At 41.2% G+C, this 18,973-nt stretch overlaps 1 protein-coding gene across 1 annotated transcript in view; it reads right to left on the reverse strand.

Annotated features, from left to right (window-relative positions):
* LOC120025101 (MAM domain-containing glycosylphosphatidylinositol anchor protein 1-like) overlaps nt 1-18,973 on the reverse strand; it is a 325,046-nt gene that overhangs the window by 272,464 nt on the left and 33,609 nt on the right. The window contains exon 3 of the mRNA XM_038969534.1: nt 15,402-15,576. Within this exon, the coding sequence (XP_038825462.1) occupies nt 15,402-15,576 (175 nt within the window). The remainder of the gene's footprint in view (nt 1-15,401; nt 15,577-18,973) is intronic.

Below are 18,973 nucleotides of genomic sequence, written 5' to 3' on the forward strand. Positions count from 1 at the left end.
CTGCATACGCCTTCCCCTAGATGTCAGCAAGTAGTGAGAATTGGAATGGAGTTGCTAGGCAGATCTGAGGCCATATAAAGGGTCTTGGTACGTACACTCTTTTCAACATTCGCCATGACGCAAGACAGACCTCAGGATGGCGTTCTGGAAAGCTCTCGTTATAGGCCTTAGATATATCCGGCTCTGATTTTATTCGATATAGGTGTTAAAAACGTCATAATGTAGTTATTTTAAACCGAGTTATATCATTTTATATCAGTATATTGCGATTTTCGGAATTTTCTTAGTGCTGCGTTATAGTGAGTTGGGCACGTCTTCGCCACATGGCTAATGTTTACTGCTAATTCCAAAGTTGAAGGCGACAATCTACAACCGAGCAACGATTCTTCTGGACAAAGGACAACTTGCCCAAGATTCGGATGGGAGCTCATCAAAAAGTAAGAACTATTTATGATGGTAATTCGTTGTTCTGTTGAAAAATGTCAAACTACTATTCCGCCATTAATTTCGGTGCGGTCTCGCTTTAACGCACGCTGTATGTCGTAGTAACGTTAATTTAAAAAATCTAACACAGCGTTTGCATTAAGAACTAATGTATCTTTAATTTGCTGTCCAACCTGTATTTTTTAGTCAAGTTTATGATTAGTTATTGATTAGATTAGGTGCCTCTCCCAAGATTTCTCCCGACATTTTGTTGGCAGCTTGGCTACTATTCTCATTGTATAACCACGATTTGTGCCGCTAAATATGCACATTTTCGAACAAACTCTATATGTGTTGTGTAATATGATGTTATAGGACTGTCATCTGAAGAAGTTTGAGAAGGTTAGTGAAAAAATTAATATATTTTGCTGGTTTATTCGTTATCGCTATTGTTGGCTTGAAACAATGCTGTTGTGTGGTTGGCTATTGTAGTAAGCTAATATAATGCTATATTGTGTTTTCGCTGTAAAACACTTAAAAAATCTGAAATATTGGCTGGATTCACAAGATCTTTGTCTTTCATTTGCTGTACGCTGTGTATTTTTCATAAATGTTTTATGATGAGTATTTAGGTAATTCACGTTGGTCTCTGTAGTTATTCTAGTTGCTTTGGTGAGAGTTGTGATGGTGGCTGCAATGTAAAACTATGATTTATACCTGAAATATGCACATTTTTCTAACAAAACATATGCTATACAATAAATATGTTATCAGACTGTCATCTGATGAAGTTGTTTCTTGGGAAGTGACTATTTATATCTTTATTTGGTCGAATTTGTGATAGCTACCTATGCAGGAAAAAAATGGTGGGAAAAAAAAGTTGTATCTTTTGCTATCGTGGTTAGCTAATAGAAATACATATTGTGTCTTCCCTGTAAAACATTTAAAAAATCAGAAATGATGGCTGGATTCACAAGATGTGTATCATTCATCTGGTGTCTTGGACTTGTGATTTAATGATATTTAGATGCTAGTATTTACTTGTGGCGCTATGCTAGGCTATGCTAGTCAGCTTTTTTACTGATGAGGGTGCTCCCGGATCCGGGATGGTGACTCGTGAGAAGTTAACTTCTTATGGCTGCAGGGGCAGTATTGAGTAACTTGGATAAAGGTGCCCATTTCAAACGGCCTCGTACTCAATTCTTGCTCGTACAATATGCATATTATTATTACTATTGGATAGAAAACACTCTCTAGTTTCTAAAACCGTTTGAATTATATCTGTGAGTAAAACAGAACTCATTTTCCATCAAACTTCCTGACAGGAAGTGGAAAATCTGAAATCGATGCTCTGTTCTAGGGCCTGCCTATAAATGTGCTTGACATATATAGTATACATGCACTTCATACGCCTTCCACTAGATGTCAACAGGCAGTGAGAGAAGAAATGGAGTGTATAACATGATCTGAGGTCGAATAAAAGCTCTTGGCATGACGTGACCAAAATTTCCTGTTTTCTGGAACGCGCGAGAAGGGACCTGGTATTGCCTTCAGTACAGCTGTCGTTATAGACGACTAATATCTCCGGCTTTGATTTTATTTGATAAATGTAACAATATCATCGTAAAGTATGTTTTTTCAATATAGTTTTATTAGATTATTGAAATTTTTTCGGGACGTTAGGCGTGTTGCTTTGTCTGCGTTTGTTCACGAAGGAGAGCTTCGCGCCACTTTGCTAGCTTTCCGTGCTAATTGACTGGAGAACAGGACATTCTAAAACCAAACAACGATTGTTCTGGACAAAGGACCCCTTGTACAACATTCTGATGGAAGATCATCAAAAGTAGGACCCATTTTATGATGCTATTTCATATATCTGTCGAACATGTGAACTAGTAGTTTGCGCCCAGATTTTGGGCGCAAACTATCGCTATAACTAAGCTGGATGTCGTAATGAAGTTATTTTTAGAATTCTAACACGGCGATTGCATTAAGAACTAGTGTATCTATCATTTCCTATACAACATGTATTTTTTAGTAACGTTTATGAATAGTTATTTGGTCAGAATAGGTGAGTGTCATAAAAATATCCGCACATTCTGGGAAAAAGATGCTACGTTAGCACAATGTATAACCACTGATTTCAGCTCTAAATATGCACATTTTCGAACAAAACATAAGTGTATGTATAACCTGATGTTATAGGACTGTCATCTGATGAAGGTTTATGAAGGTTAGTGAACATTAATATCTTTTGCTGGTTTATTCACTATCGCTAACATGCCTATTGCTATCGCTAACGTGCCTTGATGAATGAATGCGGTAGTGTGGTAGGCTAATATAATGCTATATTGTGTTTTCGCTGTAAAACACTTAAAAAATCGGAAATATTGGCTGGATTCACAAGATGTTGGTCTTTAATTTGCTGTACACCATGTATTTTTCAGAAATGTTTTATGATGAGTATTTAGGTATTTCACGTTGGTCTCTATAATTACTCTGGCTGCTTCGGTGCTATTTGTGACGGTAGCTGTGATGGTAGCTGCAATGTAAAACTGATTTATAGCTCAAATATGCACATTTTTCGAACAAAACATAGATTTATTGTGTAACATGTTATAAGACTGTCATCTGATGAAGTTGTTTCTTGGTTAGTTTGGTTGGTTCTTGGTTAGTTAGGTTGGTTTTGTGCATGCTACCTGTGCTGTGAAAAATGTCTGTCCTTTTTTGTATTTGGTGTTGAGCTAACATAAATATACGTGGTGTTTTCGCTGTAAAACATTTTAAAAATCGGACATGTTGGCTGGATTCACAAGATGTGTATCTTTCATTAGCTGTATTGGACTTGTTAATGTGTGAAAGTTAAATATTTAAAAAAATATATATTTTGAATTTCGCGCCCTGCACTTGAGCTGGCTGTTGTCATAAGTGTACCGACACCAGGCTGCAGCCATAAAAGGTTAACTTCTTAGCGCTAGGGGTCAGATTTTTTATTTTTTTTAAATAACGTGCCCAACGTAAACGGACATTTTCTCTGGCCCAGATCGTAGAATATGCATTTAATTTACAGATTAGGATAGAAAACACTCAAGTTTCCAAAACGGTCAAAATATTGTCTGTGAGTATAACAATACTTATTCTGCAAGCGAAAACCTGAGAAAATGGAAGTGATATATATATATTTTTTAAATCTGTGTTCCCTGGCCCGTCTAACCGCCATTTAAATGGGTTTCAACCAGATTCCTTTTCCAATGGCTTCCTCGGGTTGTGACCAGGCTTTTATTTTAAAAAATGAGCGAGTTTCAAAAGTAGTCAGGTGTCCTCTGAATATTTCCTGCGCGCGAGAGAGGGGCACCCCATTTTCCTTTTGTCTCTTAATGAATAGGTTATGGTCCGGGTGAAATATTACCGATTATGTTTGATAAAAACAACCTGGGGATTGATTATAAAAAACATTTGACCTGTTTCTACGACCATTACGGATACTTTTTGGAATTTGTCGAACGGAACACGGCTTTGATTTTCTGAACATAATGCCCAACCCAAATGGCGTTTTTTTTGGTGATAAAAGTAATATTTATCGAACAAAAATAACATTTGTTGTGTACCTGGGAGTCTCGTGAGTGCAAACATCCGAAGATTATCAAAGGTAAGCGATTCATTTTATTGCTTTTCTGACTTTCGTGACCATGCTAATTTGGGGCTAGCTATTGTAGCATTGAAAGGTACACTAAAATATATTTTCAAAATCTGACATGATAGGTGGATTAACAACAAACTAAGCTGTGTTTTGGTATATTTCACTTGTGATTGCATGATTATAAATATTTTTAGTAATATTTTTGCTTTTGGCGCCCTGCAATTCTAGCGGTTGTTTAGGAAAGGGATCCGTAGCGCAGAGAAGTTAACAAGGCTGGGGGTTGTTTATTAGGCGGCTATGAAAATTCCATAGCTAAGGAAGTATTTCCCTTTTATCAGGGCCGCCTGGGTGAGAGGTACGTTGGGTCGCTAGGCAGGAAGCAGCAGCGGACAGCCTTGGCAGTTTGTTTTGTGTGTGCGTGTGACTCTTGGTGCGTGTGACGGGCTGTTATGTTATGGGGCGAGATTGGCACCAGAGGTGGCATGCAAAAATGCTCGCCAGCTCCTGTCGGGTGTCAATTAGTGGGAGATATGTCGCGTGATTTGCCCAAACAGCTCCCAAACACGATGCTCAATGGCTGCATAGTGTGTGTGGGGTGGGGGGGGGGGGGGGGCTCTGAGAGGACAGAGTGAACAAAGAGGAATAAGGAGGGAAGGTTATGCATACTGGGAATAGAAGAGCGAATGGAAAATGACTGCAGTGTGTCTGTATGCTGTTTCTCCTTTTCGTTGACAAAACAGCGCAATCTTACACACAGACCGACTGCTGTACACATCAACTAGCTCTCACAGTGGCACGTCAGAATTAGACGTTCATTCATATTTCTTAAATGTCAAAGTTTTTTTCAAAGTGTTTAAGGTTAAGTTTAGGCATTAACTCTGAAATCATTTATTTTGAATGGTTAATTTCTTATGGCTGGGTGGCAGTATTTTGTAGCTTGGATGAAAAGGTGCCCAGAGTAAACTGCCTGCTACTCAGGCTCAGAGGCTAAGATATGCATATTAGTAGATTTGGATAGAAAACACTATGCAGTTTCTAAAACTGTTTGAATGATGTCTGTGAGTACAACATAACTCATATGGCAGGCAAAAACCTGAGAAAAAATCCAACCAGGAAGTGGGAAATCTGAGGTTTGTAGGTTTGCCTTCCAATATACAGTGGGATATTGGTCATATTGCACTTCCTAAGGCTTCCACTAGATGTCAAGAGTCTTTAGAACCTTGTTTGATGCTTCTACTGTGAAGAATGATGGAAGGAGAGCTCTTTGAGTCAGGTGTCTGGCATGAGCTGAACATGCGTGCTCACGTGAGAGCGACCTGCTTTCCATTGCATTTCTGAAGACAAAGGAATTCTCCGGTTGAAACATTAATGTTAAAAACATCCTAAAGATTGATGCTATACATCGTTTGACATGTTTCTACGAACTGTAATGGAATTGTTTGACTTTTCGCCTGACCTGTGCGTCATGAATTTGAATTACTGAACTGAACGCGCGAACAAAATGAAGGTATTTGGACATAAATGATGAACTATATCGAACAAAACAAACATTTATTGTGGAACTGGGATTCCTGGGAGTGCATTCTGATGAAGATCAAAGGTAAGTGAATATTTATAATGCTATTTCTGACCTCTGTTGACTCCAAAACATGGCAGATATCTTTATGGCTTGTTTGGGCTCTGAGAGCTGTACTCAGATTATAGCATGATGTGCTTTTTCCGTAAAGTTTTTTTGAAATCTGACACAGCGGTTGCATTAAGGAGAAGTTTATCTAAAGCTCCATGTTTAATACTTGTATCTTTTATCAATGTTTATTTTGAGTATTTCTGTAAATTGATGGGGCTCACTGCAAAATCACCGGATGTTTTGGAGGCAAAACATAACGCGCCAATGTAAACTAAGATTTTTGGATATAAATATGAACTTTATCGAACAAAACATACATGTATTGTGTAACATGAAGTCCTTCGAGTGTCATCTGATGAAGATCATCAAATGTTAGTGAATCATTTTATCTCTATTTCTGCTTTTTGTGACTCCTCTCTTTGGCTGGAAAAATTGCTGGGTTTTTCTGTGACTAGGGTGCAGACCTAACATAATCGTTTGGTGTGCTTTCGTCGTAAAGTCTTTTTGAAATCGGACAATGTGGTGGGATTAACAACAAGTGTATCTTTAAAATGGTGTAAAATACTTGTACGTCTGAGGAATTCTAATTATGAGATTTCTGTTTCGAATTTGGCGCCCTGCACTTTCACTGGCTGTTGTCATATTGATCCCGTTAACGGGATCTCAGCCATAAGAAGTTTTAAGGAGAGGGATAAGGTTGGGATAGGCTGAAAAAAAATCTCAAACTCCTATCGCTGGATTCAAATGTGCAACCTTCGGGACCAGAGGCAGATACTTATGCCCATTCTCTATCCCCATCCACAACGCCCTAGCAAAACTAAAACCTACTTGAAGGTAACAGCGCTCACTGTAGCCCCTAGTGGCCGGTTTCCAAATCATCTCGCAACATCCTCAGACATGGATGGATGTCGAATACTGACTTTTTTCAAGGTGACCTGGGTGGTAAACATACAGAGTTCAACACACAACACTACACACTCATACAATACATATATGCTACAGCCTTCCTCTCACATACAGCTGTCTTTTCAGAGCTACAATAAAACCCTATCTGAGCGGTGCTACAAGTCCCATTCAGATTCCAGGCACAAGTGACATAAGCGGTCGCTTAGGGCCCCCAGACGCAAGGGGGCTCCAAACCCCCCACAAAAAGGAACTCAGTCAGGGTCTCAACTTCCTGTGGAGAGTAAGAATAGCAGAATACACCAGGTGCAATTTCTAAATTGTTCATCAGCAGTTTTTCTCTTTTCTCTTTTTCACTGACAGTCACTCAGTTAGCCATGTCAGCTAACAATTTCAAGATTTGCAATTAGTCTAGCCAGCTATCTAAACTTTTAGAAATCATGGCCGAATACCAACCGGGCACGTGACATTGCTTTTGTTAGTCATTCTCAATCATATACAGTACAGTGCCATCAAAGTATTCACACCCCTTGACTTTTTCCACATTTTGTTGTGTTACCAGCCTGCATTTTAAATGTATACTAAATTGAGATTTTGTGTCACTGGCCAGTCAATACCCCATAGTTTTGTGTAGGCCAGTCAAAGTAGAATTATGTTTTTAGACATTTTTGCAAATTAATAAAAAATGAAAAGCTGAAATGTCTTGAGTATTAAACCCTTTTTTTATGGCAAGCCTAAATAAGTTCAGGAGTAAACATTTGCATAATAAGTTGCATGACTGTTTGCAATAATAGTGTTTAACAATATGATTTTGAATGACTACCTCATCTCTGTACCCCACACATACAAATATCTGTAAGGTCCCTCAGTTGAGCAGTGAACTTCAAACGCAGATTCAACACCACAGACCAGGGAGGTTTTCTAATGCCTAGCAAAGAAGGGAACCTATTGATAGATGAGTAAAAATACAAAAAGCAGACATTGAATATCTCTTTGAGCATGGTGAAGTTATTAATTACTTTGGATTGTGTTTCAATTCACCCAGTCACTACAAAGATATAGGAGTCCTTCCTAACTCAGTTGCCAGAGAGGAAGGAAACCACTCAGGGATTTCCAGAGGCCAGTGGTGACTTTAAAACAGTTACAGAGTTTAATGGCTGGGATATGAGAACTGATCAACAACATTGTAGTTACTCCACAATACTAACCTAACAAACATAATGAAAAGAAGTAAGCCTGCAGAGAATACAAATATTTTTTGCAAGGCAGTGAAGTAAAACTGCAAAAAATGTGGCAGAGAAATTGACTATGTCCTGAATACAAAGTGTTATGTTTGGGGCAAATCCAGCACATCACTGAGTAGCACTCTTTATATTTTCAAGCATGGTGTTGGCTGCATCATGTTATGGGTATGCTTGTCATCGGCAAGGAATCGGGAGGTTTTTTCTTCTAAAAAGAAAAGGAATAGAGCTAAGCACAGACACAATCCTAGAGAAAAACCTGATTCAGCAGATGCTGGGAAACAAATTCACCTTTAACCTCTTGACGCTAGGGGTCAGATTTTTTTTAAAATAACGTTCCCAAGGTAAACGGACTAGAATATGCATATAATTTACAGATTAGGATATAAAACACTCCAAAGTTTCCAAAACTGTCAAAATATTGTCTGTGAGTATAACAAAACTGATTCTGCAGGCAAAAACCTGAGGATATCTAACCCGGAAGTGATTATTATTATTAGTTATCTGTGTTTCCTTGCCCGTCTTTCTTCGATTTAAAGGGGCATCAACCAGATTCCTTTTCCAATGGCTTCCTCAAGCTGTGACCAGGCTTTAGATATAGTTTCAGGCTTTTTTTTTTTTAAATGAGCGAGATTTTTCAAAAGTAGTCAGGTGTCCTTTGATTAGTTCCTGCGCGCGAGAGGGGTAGCTCTCCATTTTCTTTCTCTCTTTTATTGAATAGGTTACGGTCCGGTTGAAATATTATCGATTATGTTTGTTAAAAACAACCTGAGGATTGATTATAAAAAACATTTGACATGTTTCTACGAACATTACGGATACTTTTTGGAATTTTCGTCGAACGGAACGAGGCTTTGGTTTTCTGAACATAACGCGCAACCCGAATGGCGTTTTTTTGTTATAAAAGTAATATTTATTGAACAAAAAGAACATTTGTGTAACTTGGAGTCTCGTGAGTGCAAACATCCGAAGATTATCAAAGGTAAGCGATTCATTTTATTGCTTTTCTGACTTTCGTGACCATGCTAATTTGGGGCTAGCTGTTCTAGCATTGATTGATACACTCACAAAAGCTTGGATTGCTTTCGCTGCAAAGCATATTTTTTTAATCTGACACGATAGGTGGATTAACAACAAGCTAAGCTGTGTTTTGGTATATTTCACTTGTGATTGCATGATTATAAATATTTTTTGTAATATTTTGCGCCCTGCAATTCAGCGGTTGTTTAGGAAAATGATCCCGCTAAAGGGATCCGTAGCGCAGAGAAGTTAAGCAGGAGTATAACCTTAAACACAAGGCGAAGTATACACTACACTAGATTTGCTTACCAAGACGACATTGAATGTTCCTGAGTGGTCTAGTTACAGTTGACTTAAATTGTCTTGAAAATCTATGGCAAGAAAAAAAAATTGTGCAAATATTATACAATCCAGGTGTGCAAAGCTCTTAGAGACTAACCCAGAAAGACTCACAGCTGTAATTGCTGCCAAAGGTGTTGACTCAGAGGTGTGAATACTTATGTAAATGAGATTTCTGTATTTAATTTTCAATAAATGTACAACAATTTCTAAAAACATGTTTACACTCTGTCATGGGTGAGAAAAAAGTTGATTGAATGCATTTTGAATTCAGGCTGTAACACAACAAAATGTGCAATAAGTTAATGGGTATGAATACTTTCTGAAGACACTATCAAATAGCTTTAACATGCACTCATTTCTCTCCAACCCATGGCAAAATGGTTAGAATTGCAGGAAATGTGTTATAAAATTGCACAGAAAAATCCTCCACCCCATGACAAAATGTGTATAATTACAGAAAACATGATCAAACACGTCGAGGGGGGCTACTAAAATGTTTTGCCTTGTGGGGGACCCCCCCAGCCAAGTCTCGCTTGGGGCCCCCAAAAGGCAAGAGCCGTCCCTGTTCCTATTCTTCAGTGTGTACAAAAACACAGCTAAGCTGGCTGTGCGAAGCTACGGTACAGTGCACCGCTATTCTATCTGACAATGGCAGAAGCCTCAGAGTGGGAGGTAAGTGCAACAAAGCTCTCATGGATTCATGGCTCCCTCATACGCTAGACCCGACCTTGCCTCAGTGTGTTTGTGTATGTTTATTTATTGGAGGCTTTGGCCTTGGCGCAGTGGCCGTCGTTCGGAACTCATGGGAGGCATCGACGGTGAGTTGCTTGGCTACACACACACAGGCGGAAATTGGTACACACACACAGAAAATGGTACACACATTTAGAGGTACGCGCTTACACACAAAAAGGCACATACGCACACAGTGTCACACACACACAGGGCTGAGTTCACATGGCGGGACAATGTAATGATGCAATCAATGCCGACAAAAATTCCAGATTGTCAGCATAATCAAATAACATTCAGCTCATACACCCATACATACCCAACGAGACATGCAAGCAGCCTGTCACCTTCTCAACCCTCCTCCACTCACATTTGAACCTTGCAGCACATCCTCTGCGTTAGGCTGAGTTTGAGATTGGCATAAAAGAACAGTGTCGTTACAAAACAGAGGGAAGCTGTCGGATTCGTAACACCTTAGGGCAAGAGTCACTGAACATTTGCCGCTTTCACAGAAGACTGGACGCGTAGTAGAGTTTGCGAGTCACTTTTCAACTCAAAGGCACTTCAGAGGAAATCAGGGATATAGCTAGCCTGGTTCCAGATCTGTTTGTGCTGTCTTGCCAAGAACTGATTGCTTTCAGTTAGTGAGGTTGTGTTGTGACTGAATCACTGTGTAAAATAAATTGTTTCCCACACATTTTTATGAATGTGTTTCATAATGTCTAAGTTACATGTTGTCATGATGTCTGACTGGGACTTTTATTTATCCTGTCTCTCTCTTTGTTGACATTCTACCTCTCCCATTGGGGTCTCTTAAAGGTGCAATATGCTCTGCCATTTCCTTATTTCTAAAAATCTAAAATGACCCAATAGAATCATTGTACCATCTAAACCGCTGTATATGAAATATATTTTTCAATAACCAAACATTTTGTATTTTAAGCTGAAGTACAGTATTAAACCGAAAGTAAAAAAGAAGCAGAAACAAAAGAGGGAGACATAGAAATATCACACAGAAAGGATTGATCTCTTATCAGACTTGCTTTCAATGAGAATGAGAGATCTACTGTATCTCCCATTTCTATCTGAAATCGGGCAGGTCGGACAAAGTGCGGGTATATACTTCCCATATCTCAACTCATCCGTTTTTCTTACACTCTTATATGTACATGCCAATCCATCTCTCCTCTCCCTCCCCTTAAGCCCCCCTAGCTCCCATACTATGCTCTAATTGGCTATCATGTATCCAAACATTTCCAGCGAACAATCTGTAGAGAAAGAAAGAGATACAGAGGAGAAAATGAGACAGAAAGAGAGTAGAGATAGAGTAGGGAGAGAAAGAGGGGGTAAAGAGAGAAAGGGGAAAGAGACAGCCTGACAGAAAAAGGGGGAGAGAGAAGTAGAGAGAGAGGACAGACAGATGAGAAGTTTTGACAGCGATTTCTTTTTTTTACTGGTTGGTTCATGATTCAGAGACCCGAAGCCTGGCTCAGTCCGAAAGGTCAGAGCTTATGTTCTCTACCTCCTCCTCTACTTTCCCTCTCTCCCTCAAACACACACATACTTGCAAGCATGGGGGGAGGTGGCACACACACACACTGAGGAGAGTGGGCAGCAATATAGGAGTGGCCACTGGACTGTGTGTGAGAGAGCATGGAATTCCTTGTATCTGTTTGTGTGTGTGTGTGTGTGTTCGCCAGCCTAGGTGTACCCACCCACACACAGTTCTAAGGGGATCACAATGTGATTGGGTTCCTCATTCCCATTCTGTGCCACGGTCGGTGCCTCTTGCTATCGTGTGTTTGTGTGCATGCGTGTGATGAGTGTGACGCCAACCACTAGCGACCAGGGACAAACCGGAGTTGGTGCTCAACCCAGGCAACAACACACATGAGAGCTAACATGCTAGCGAAGAGCTTTTCTCAGGTTACATGTAATAACACTCGCCGAGTGAGTGCCTACATATAGAGGACAAACTATGATGATCGTCCGATGCTCACTAGGTGTGAGTGGTGTGAGGGCTACAGGATTCTTCCGGATTCATTCCAGGTCACAGTATTGACATGACAAGTTGTTTATCCTCATTTCATGCTTATAGACCTTAGTACAGTACCATAATAGGACTATATTCAACAATGCTAGAAGGCCAGTATTCATCAGCGTACACCATCCCACATACCACAAGCCATAGCTTTCCCCATAGAACCACCACCCACACAGCATGACCACCTCCCCCCTTTCCCAATCCTATCCCGGGATACCCTGTCTCCAAGACCCCCTTACCTGTGTGGATCCTCCGGTGGGTCTTTGGAGACGGCTATGCTAAGGTAGGAAGCGCTATAGGGTGTTTTAGCATGGGTCCCTGAACCAAGTCCATCCAACAGTAGAGGCAACAAGTTAAACTCCCGCCCGCCCACCGGCCCATTGTCTCGCTGGTCAGAGTGCCAAAGGTCAAGGTTCAGCCAGCCATCAACTGACATTGCATGGAAAGTCAGAGGTGAGCGGTCAATGATAATGAGGTGTCTGTCAATGAAGGTTAATTGGGACTTTGTGAACAATGATGGGGTTTGTAAACATGGACGACTGTCTACGCGACATTTTGGAGTACATTTGTGTACATTAACAAAGTGAACTTGTGCTAAAACACAGTGGAACATATTTGCTTCTAGGTGGATTTAACTACACCGGCTGGGGTATAGAGTATAAGAAACAAATTCATGATGAATAGTTTGATATTTGTATAGGTCATTTTGATTTAACCGCTAGTAGTGTTTTTGTATTATATCACTCTCAGTGGACTCTCCTCCCTCAGAGCGAGTCAAGTGTAGCTTACTCCCTCCAATTTTGTGTTTATACTTCCTCTAAATGAGTATTTATCTCTCCTGCTGTTCTTCCCTTCCTCATCCAGTGGTCACCAACCAGTCGATCGCGATCTGCAAACATTAAAGATAGACTTGTGTTCCTATTTAAAAATATATTTTCAGGACAAACAAAACCTGTATGCAAATATTATATTTCCTTAATCACTTACAGTTAGTTAAATATCGGGAAAAAATACTACATTTCACAGAATGCATTAGTTTAGGATCATGTTGATCTTGAGGCCTTCAAAAAGAAGCCAAACAAATTAAATGGTTGGTGGGAAAATGATTGACTATTCTAAGCACTGAGGTTAAAGGAGTATATGAACATTGTTTCCAGAGAAAAGTGATATATTCTCTTTCATGTTCTATGACTGAGTATAATTTCTTTGAATTGCACTGACTTAAATTATACTTCCTGACACTCAAACTCAAATTCTACATCCTGTGGGGTGTGGCCAATTCAATGCGAATTTCAACTTGTGAGTTGAATGGGAGTCAATTCCAACCCTGCATGCTAGCCATGTCTCACACCCTCGCTCTCTCTTTCTGTGACTGTGTGAGCATATGTCAGTGTGTGTGCGAACGCACGTGTATGCTTGGTTGTTTCGGGTATTGCCAAAATCCTGAAGTATCCCTTTAACGCGCTGACCTGTGTCACACAAACAAACATGCAACCTTACACGCACACACACAAACTCACACATGTGCATGCAGTCACAGAAAGAGAGAGAGGGTGTAAGACATGGCTACTATGCAGGGTTGGGCTCAATTACCAAAATCCAAGTATCTCTTTAAACTCCTGTAGGTAGCACGTGAAATGATGTCAGGCAGCAGTGAGAAAAAGTATCTGGCTCATAACTTCAAAAAGATAATTGTAAACAGAAAGAGACTAAATTGGCCAGAGCTGAGAAAAGAGAGCGTGTGGATTTTCTAAGGCGGAGTAAGTGGAAACAGTTTTTAGCATTGAGGACCAAGCTCTCCTCGCTGTCTCTCTCTCTCTCTTTCTATGTGATTCTCTCACCCTATTTTCTCCCTCCTGTCTCCGAACCCTCTACCCTCCTTTCGCTCTCTATCTCTCTCCTTCACTGACTGTGGGGACATGATATTATGGCCCATGATATCCAGCTGTCTACTGTTCCCAAAGGAGACCTGAAACCAGACATACCCCCTGGTTCACCTTGACTCTCTTCTGTCTTGGTCTGTCTCCTCTCTTTTTTTCTCTGTGCTTTCTCTTTCTCTCTGTGTCCCTCTCTTTCTCTCTCTCTCACTTCTTTACTCTGTGCCTTTCTATATCTACCATTTCTCTCTTAACTCCACCCCCCCTCTCACTCCCACAATGCCTGGATCCCCTTTCCTCACCCCCACCCTCTCTGCACACCATAAGACCAAGGTGTAGAAAAAGAGGGGGATAAGGGTGGCAGAAGAGGAGGAGAGGTGGAGGCTCTCCGCTGCCTCCCGGCCCTCTCTCTCACTCTAATTACTGCCTCTCTTTCTCTCCCTCACTTCCAAAGTCACCCGGCGAGCACACTGAGGTGCGGCGGGGAGGGAAAATTGAACAAGCGTCACACGTCACTACTGGTTACCCTCTGCCTCCCCTGTCAGCACCACAGCTCTCTCTGTTCACTCGCCCCGCAATTACTGCCCTCCGAGGACCAGAAGATTAAAAGACAGACCTAGCTGGCAATAGCGGTATAGGATTTTTGTGATGCTTTTTGTTGAAGGATGATGGACAAGGCAATAGTAGCGAAAACATGATGTACAATGTCAAAGAGCACAAAGGTTAAAAAAGAATGTGTGCCTATCCTGATCCTGTGCTGTAATTGGGATGAATGGCAGGTCTGGATGTAGCACTGTATAATGTTAAAGGGATTTAGAGATATCACATCTGTGCAATGCAGTAGGGGGCACTATAGCAAGACTGGCTGAGGGCCCTGACCTGGCCCCTGACTCAGGGGGACAGTGGGTCGGCGGCAACAGGCAGCAGCACGAGGCCCCGTTCACAGGGTGGCCACGTACCACCTGGACTAACTCTCCCATTCTCTCCTTTAGATCCCGCCACTGCTAGCCTCTCCAGGAATATCCATATTTTTATCTTCTTCCTTTCTTGTCTCCCATGGCTAAAACAGTCAAAGGAAATCTCCCTTTTACTCTACAAACACCCTAGTATAGGGGTGTCAAACCCATTCAATGGAGGGCCTAGTGTCTCCTGTTTAAAAAAAAATCTCTATATATATATTAAGTCCTAGACAACTAGGTGAGGGGAGTTCCATACTAAGTAGTAACTTTAATTTATCAATCAAGTACAAGGGAGGAGCAATAACCCGAAGACACTCAGCCCTCCGTGAAATGAGTTTGACACGTGCCCTAGTCCCTTTTGAAGTTTTCCCACCCAAAGCTAACAACTTCAATATCAAAACCTCCACCCATTTTACCATCTAAATATCTCTAACAGATACTCCCAGAGAGCTCATTCCAATTTAGAAATTTGCCACCATTTTCCTGCCAATTTCCTTCCAAATTACAGACATAAATTCTGAGAATGACTCATTCTGGGAATGGTTTGGGGGGGGCAGTGGCGGGATCGATCGCGGCGTTCCCTGCCGACTTACACTGCACGTCTACCCGGATGGACTTGATGGCAGCCACCCCCACCCCGTTGTCGGCCTTGCAGTAGTAGCGGCCGCCCTGCACCCGCTGGATGCCCTCGATGCGCAGCGTCTCGTTGTAGATGGACGTCTCCTGGAACTTGTCAGAGGCACTTCCCGCCGTCTTGGTCCACCGCACCTGCAGGGGGCAAGGGAGAGGGATTAAGTTAGTTAGTTAGGCTCAGAGTATAGTATACTATAGTATAGAGTGAATATATACTATACCCAGCCAAAAACGTTGATCTATAACCTTTCTGTAGTGCTTCTCCCAAATTGGCAACCCTTCCTCCACTACCTTTAGGATATATTAGCTGAATAAAATAGAACCACGTGCACTTATTTATCCATGAGCAATTGGAGTTGGGTGGGAGGAATGTGGGGGCTGGGTGGAGGCAGCTGCGGGGGAGATGTGGAGTGCCTGAGAGGCAGGGGGGAGCTTGCCAGGGGTGCCTCATTACGGTGTTGTTGGGTAGGAATACTTTTGTTCTTTTGGTTGTCTGTCATAGGATTTTTCCTTTTCTCTGCATACCATTTTTGATGTACTTATTTGTTTATTCATCCTATGTTTATTTTCTTATGTATAAAACAAGATCCCATCACTGTTTAATTGTATGTATTATATGCTTCACAATAAAATATCTGAAACGAGAAGCGCTTTGAAGGTATTGACATCTGGGAGACGGGGGGCAAAAGTGTAAGGCCTAGGGGCCTTTCTCCAGACAAAGATAGAAATGGAGATACTACCTTCTAAATACATTTAAAAAAAAATCTTGAACCTAAAAGGGTTCTTTGGATGTCCTCATAGGAGAACCCTTTTTGGTTCCAGGTATAAGAACCCTTTTGGGCTCTATGTAGAACCCTTTCCATAGAAGGCTCTACCTGGAACCAAAAAGGGTTCTGCTATGGGGACACCCGGAGAACCCTTTTGGAACCTTTCATTCTAAGAGTGTAGACACAGAGGTTATGTTTAAATTGGCATACTTCACTGTAATATCCATTCTGCACTTTGTTCAGTTTGTTTACTGCTTTCATTATTTCCCCCTTGTGAAAAAGCAGCTAACTGCTTTTCATGCTAAAAACCAAGCTCTTTTGAGTAAAAAAAGACAATCAAGAGCCTATAAAAATCCGCCACCTCCATACATTGATCTTTGCTCAACACTATCACAAAGATCAATGTCAATTAAACAAATTAATACCAATTAAAGCCTCATTAAACACTTTCATATCCACCTCTACAGGACAATTAACTTCATCCTCCTACTATCAGAGAGGTCATTCCTGATAACAGTGTGAGCTGGGATATAATAGCATAGCACTAGACTGAGGAACAGGGGATGTGTAGGCTGCAGCGTCCCAAATGGCACCCTATTCCCTATTTAGTGCATGACTTTTGACCAGAGCCCTATGGAATACCATTTGGGCCCTGGTCAATAGTGCACTAAATAGGGCATAGGGTGCCATTTGGGATGTGTAAATTACAACACACACTTGGGATTATAGGATTAGCTGGGCGCTTTTAAACACTCCTCGTTGTTTATTCAGGTTTGTTTGTCTGCGCATATGGAGACAGCTGTTTCTCATTGATCGGACAAGGAGGGGAAGGTGAGCAATTAGGTGTGGGACCCTGTTGTCAATAATTACTGACTCAATGGTTTGTGTATGTGTGTGTACTGTCGAAGGTTAGTGACTGAGTGCGTGTGTGTGGCTGTGCTCTTTATGTGTGTGTATGCAAAGGCTGAGTATACCTGATGAACCAATGATAAAGACGAGTCGATCTGTCTACCATGGTACGATGGTGTAACCTTGACCTGGTTGACTAAATACAATTATAATGCACTCCTGGTCAACAGGAGTGCCATTTGAGTTACAGCCATCAATTTGACCCTAGACTGTAGAGATGGCTCTGGAGGAGATGGCTGCCGTTTTACGTGCTCCTAACCAATTGTGCTATTGTCTGTTTTTTCACGTTATCTGAATCTGCCACTGTCTCTTATGACCGAAAAGAGCTTCTGGATATCAGGACAGCGATTACTCACCTCGTACTGGACAAAGATTTTTAATTTAACGAGTCAGACGCAAAGGATTTACTTCAGCCCATATCCCCGTCATTTACATAAAGAAGAGACGGAGACGTAGTTCGGGGTGCCTAGTAAGAATCCGACGGCGAGTGGGTAATACCCCTCTACCGTCAGTCCAATTAGCCAACGTGCAATCATTGGCTGTCATGGGATTTTTCCTTTTCTCTGCATCCCATTTTTGATGTACTATTTGTTTATTCATCCTATGTTTATTTTCTTATGTATAAAACAAGATCCCGGAAAAATTGCCAAAGACTCAAGCCACCCTAGTCATAGACTGTTCTCTTTGCTACAGCACGGCAAGCGGTACCGGATCACCAAGTCTAGGTCCGAAAGGCTCCTTAACAGCTTCTACCCCCAAGCCATAACACTTCTGAACAGCTAATCAAATGGCTACCCGGACTATTTGCATTGTCCCCACCCCCCATATATATGCTGCTGCTACTCTCTGTTTATTATCCATGCATAGTCACTTTACTTCTACCTACATATTACCCCGCAGTAGCCTCGCAACTGTTATTTTATTGTTGCTCCTTAATTTTTGGTTATTTTTGACATTTTACTTCAGTTAATTTTAGTAAATGCTTTCTTAACTCTTTTTTTCTGAACTGCATTGTTGGTTAAGGGCTTGTAAGTAATCATTTCACTGTAAGGTCTACACCTGTTGTACTCGGCACGTGACAAATAACATTTGATTTGAATGTTATCCAGCACCTTGGTGTCAGATGTCAAAGAATCTCTTAAGGAACAAACAAAAATGTAAATAGGTGTTGTTATTGCGTTGACGCTGATCTTGGGTCAGTTCCGCATTTGACCCACTAATGTTCAGGTTGGGGGAGGGAAGCTGATCCTAGATTTGTACATAGGGGAAACTTCACCCCTGTGTGAAATGATGAAGCTTAGGCGAGTGAGTGAAAGAGAGAACACGGTTAGCAGAGTGCAGTTGAAACTGGGGATGGACAGGCATGCTGGATGTGGGAGAGAAAGCGAGAGAGGAAAAAAGGAGCAGAGAAACACATTGGAAGTTGAAGAGAGAGAGAGAAAGAGAGAAAAGGAGGAATTGGAAGAGTGAGGAGAAAGAGAAATACACTGGAAGTAGATAAATGCCAGAGCAGAGCAGCAGTCTTTCTCTCTCTGACATGAGTCATGGAAAATCATCACCCTCTTTCTCCTCACCAGCTTTTCTTTTTCCAGAGTTCCCTGTGGAGGAGCTATGGCACACCAGCGTACAGTATCTTCCTCTATTCCCTTCATTTATTGCCAGAGTAGAGAGATGCAACGAGTCTCGCAGTTTAACAGAAAGTGTATTTTCATCACAGACCCCCCCCCCCCCTGCTTTCCTGTGAATTATTTGAAGAACTAAAGTAAGAAATGAATGGAACTCAGTTCATTCACCAAATATGTTTTTAATGTTCTTAGGGGTACTGCATACATAAGAGACAATAAGCCCTAGAGAAC

Source organism: Salvelinus namaycush, chromosome 30 (genome assembly GCF_016432855.1).
Source record: "Salvelinus namaycush isolate Seneca chromosome 30, SaNama_1.0, whole genome shotgun sequence".
NCBI lineage: Eukaryota > Metazoa > Chordata > Actinopteri > Salmoniformes > Salmonidae > Salvelinus > Salvelinus namaycush.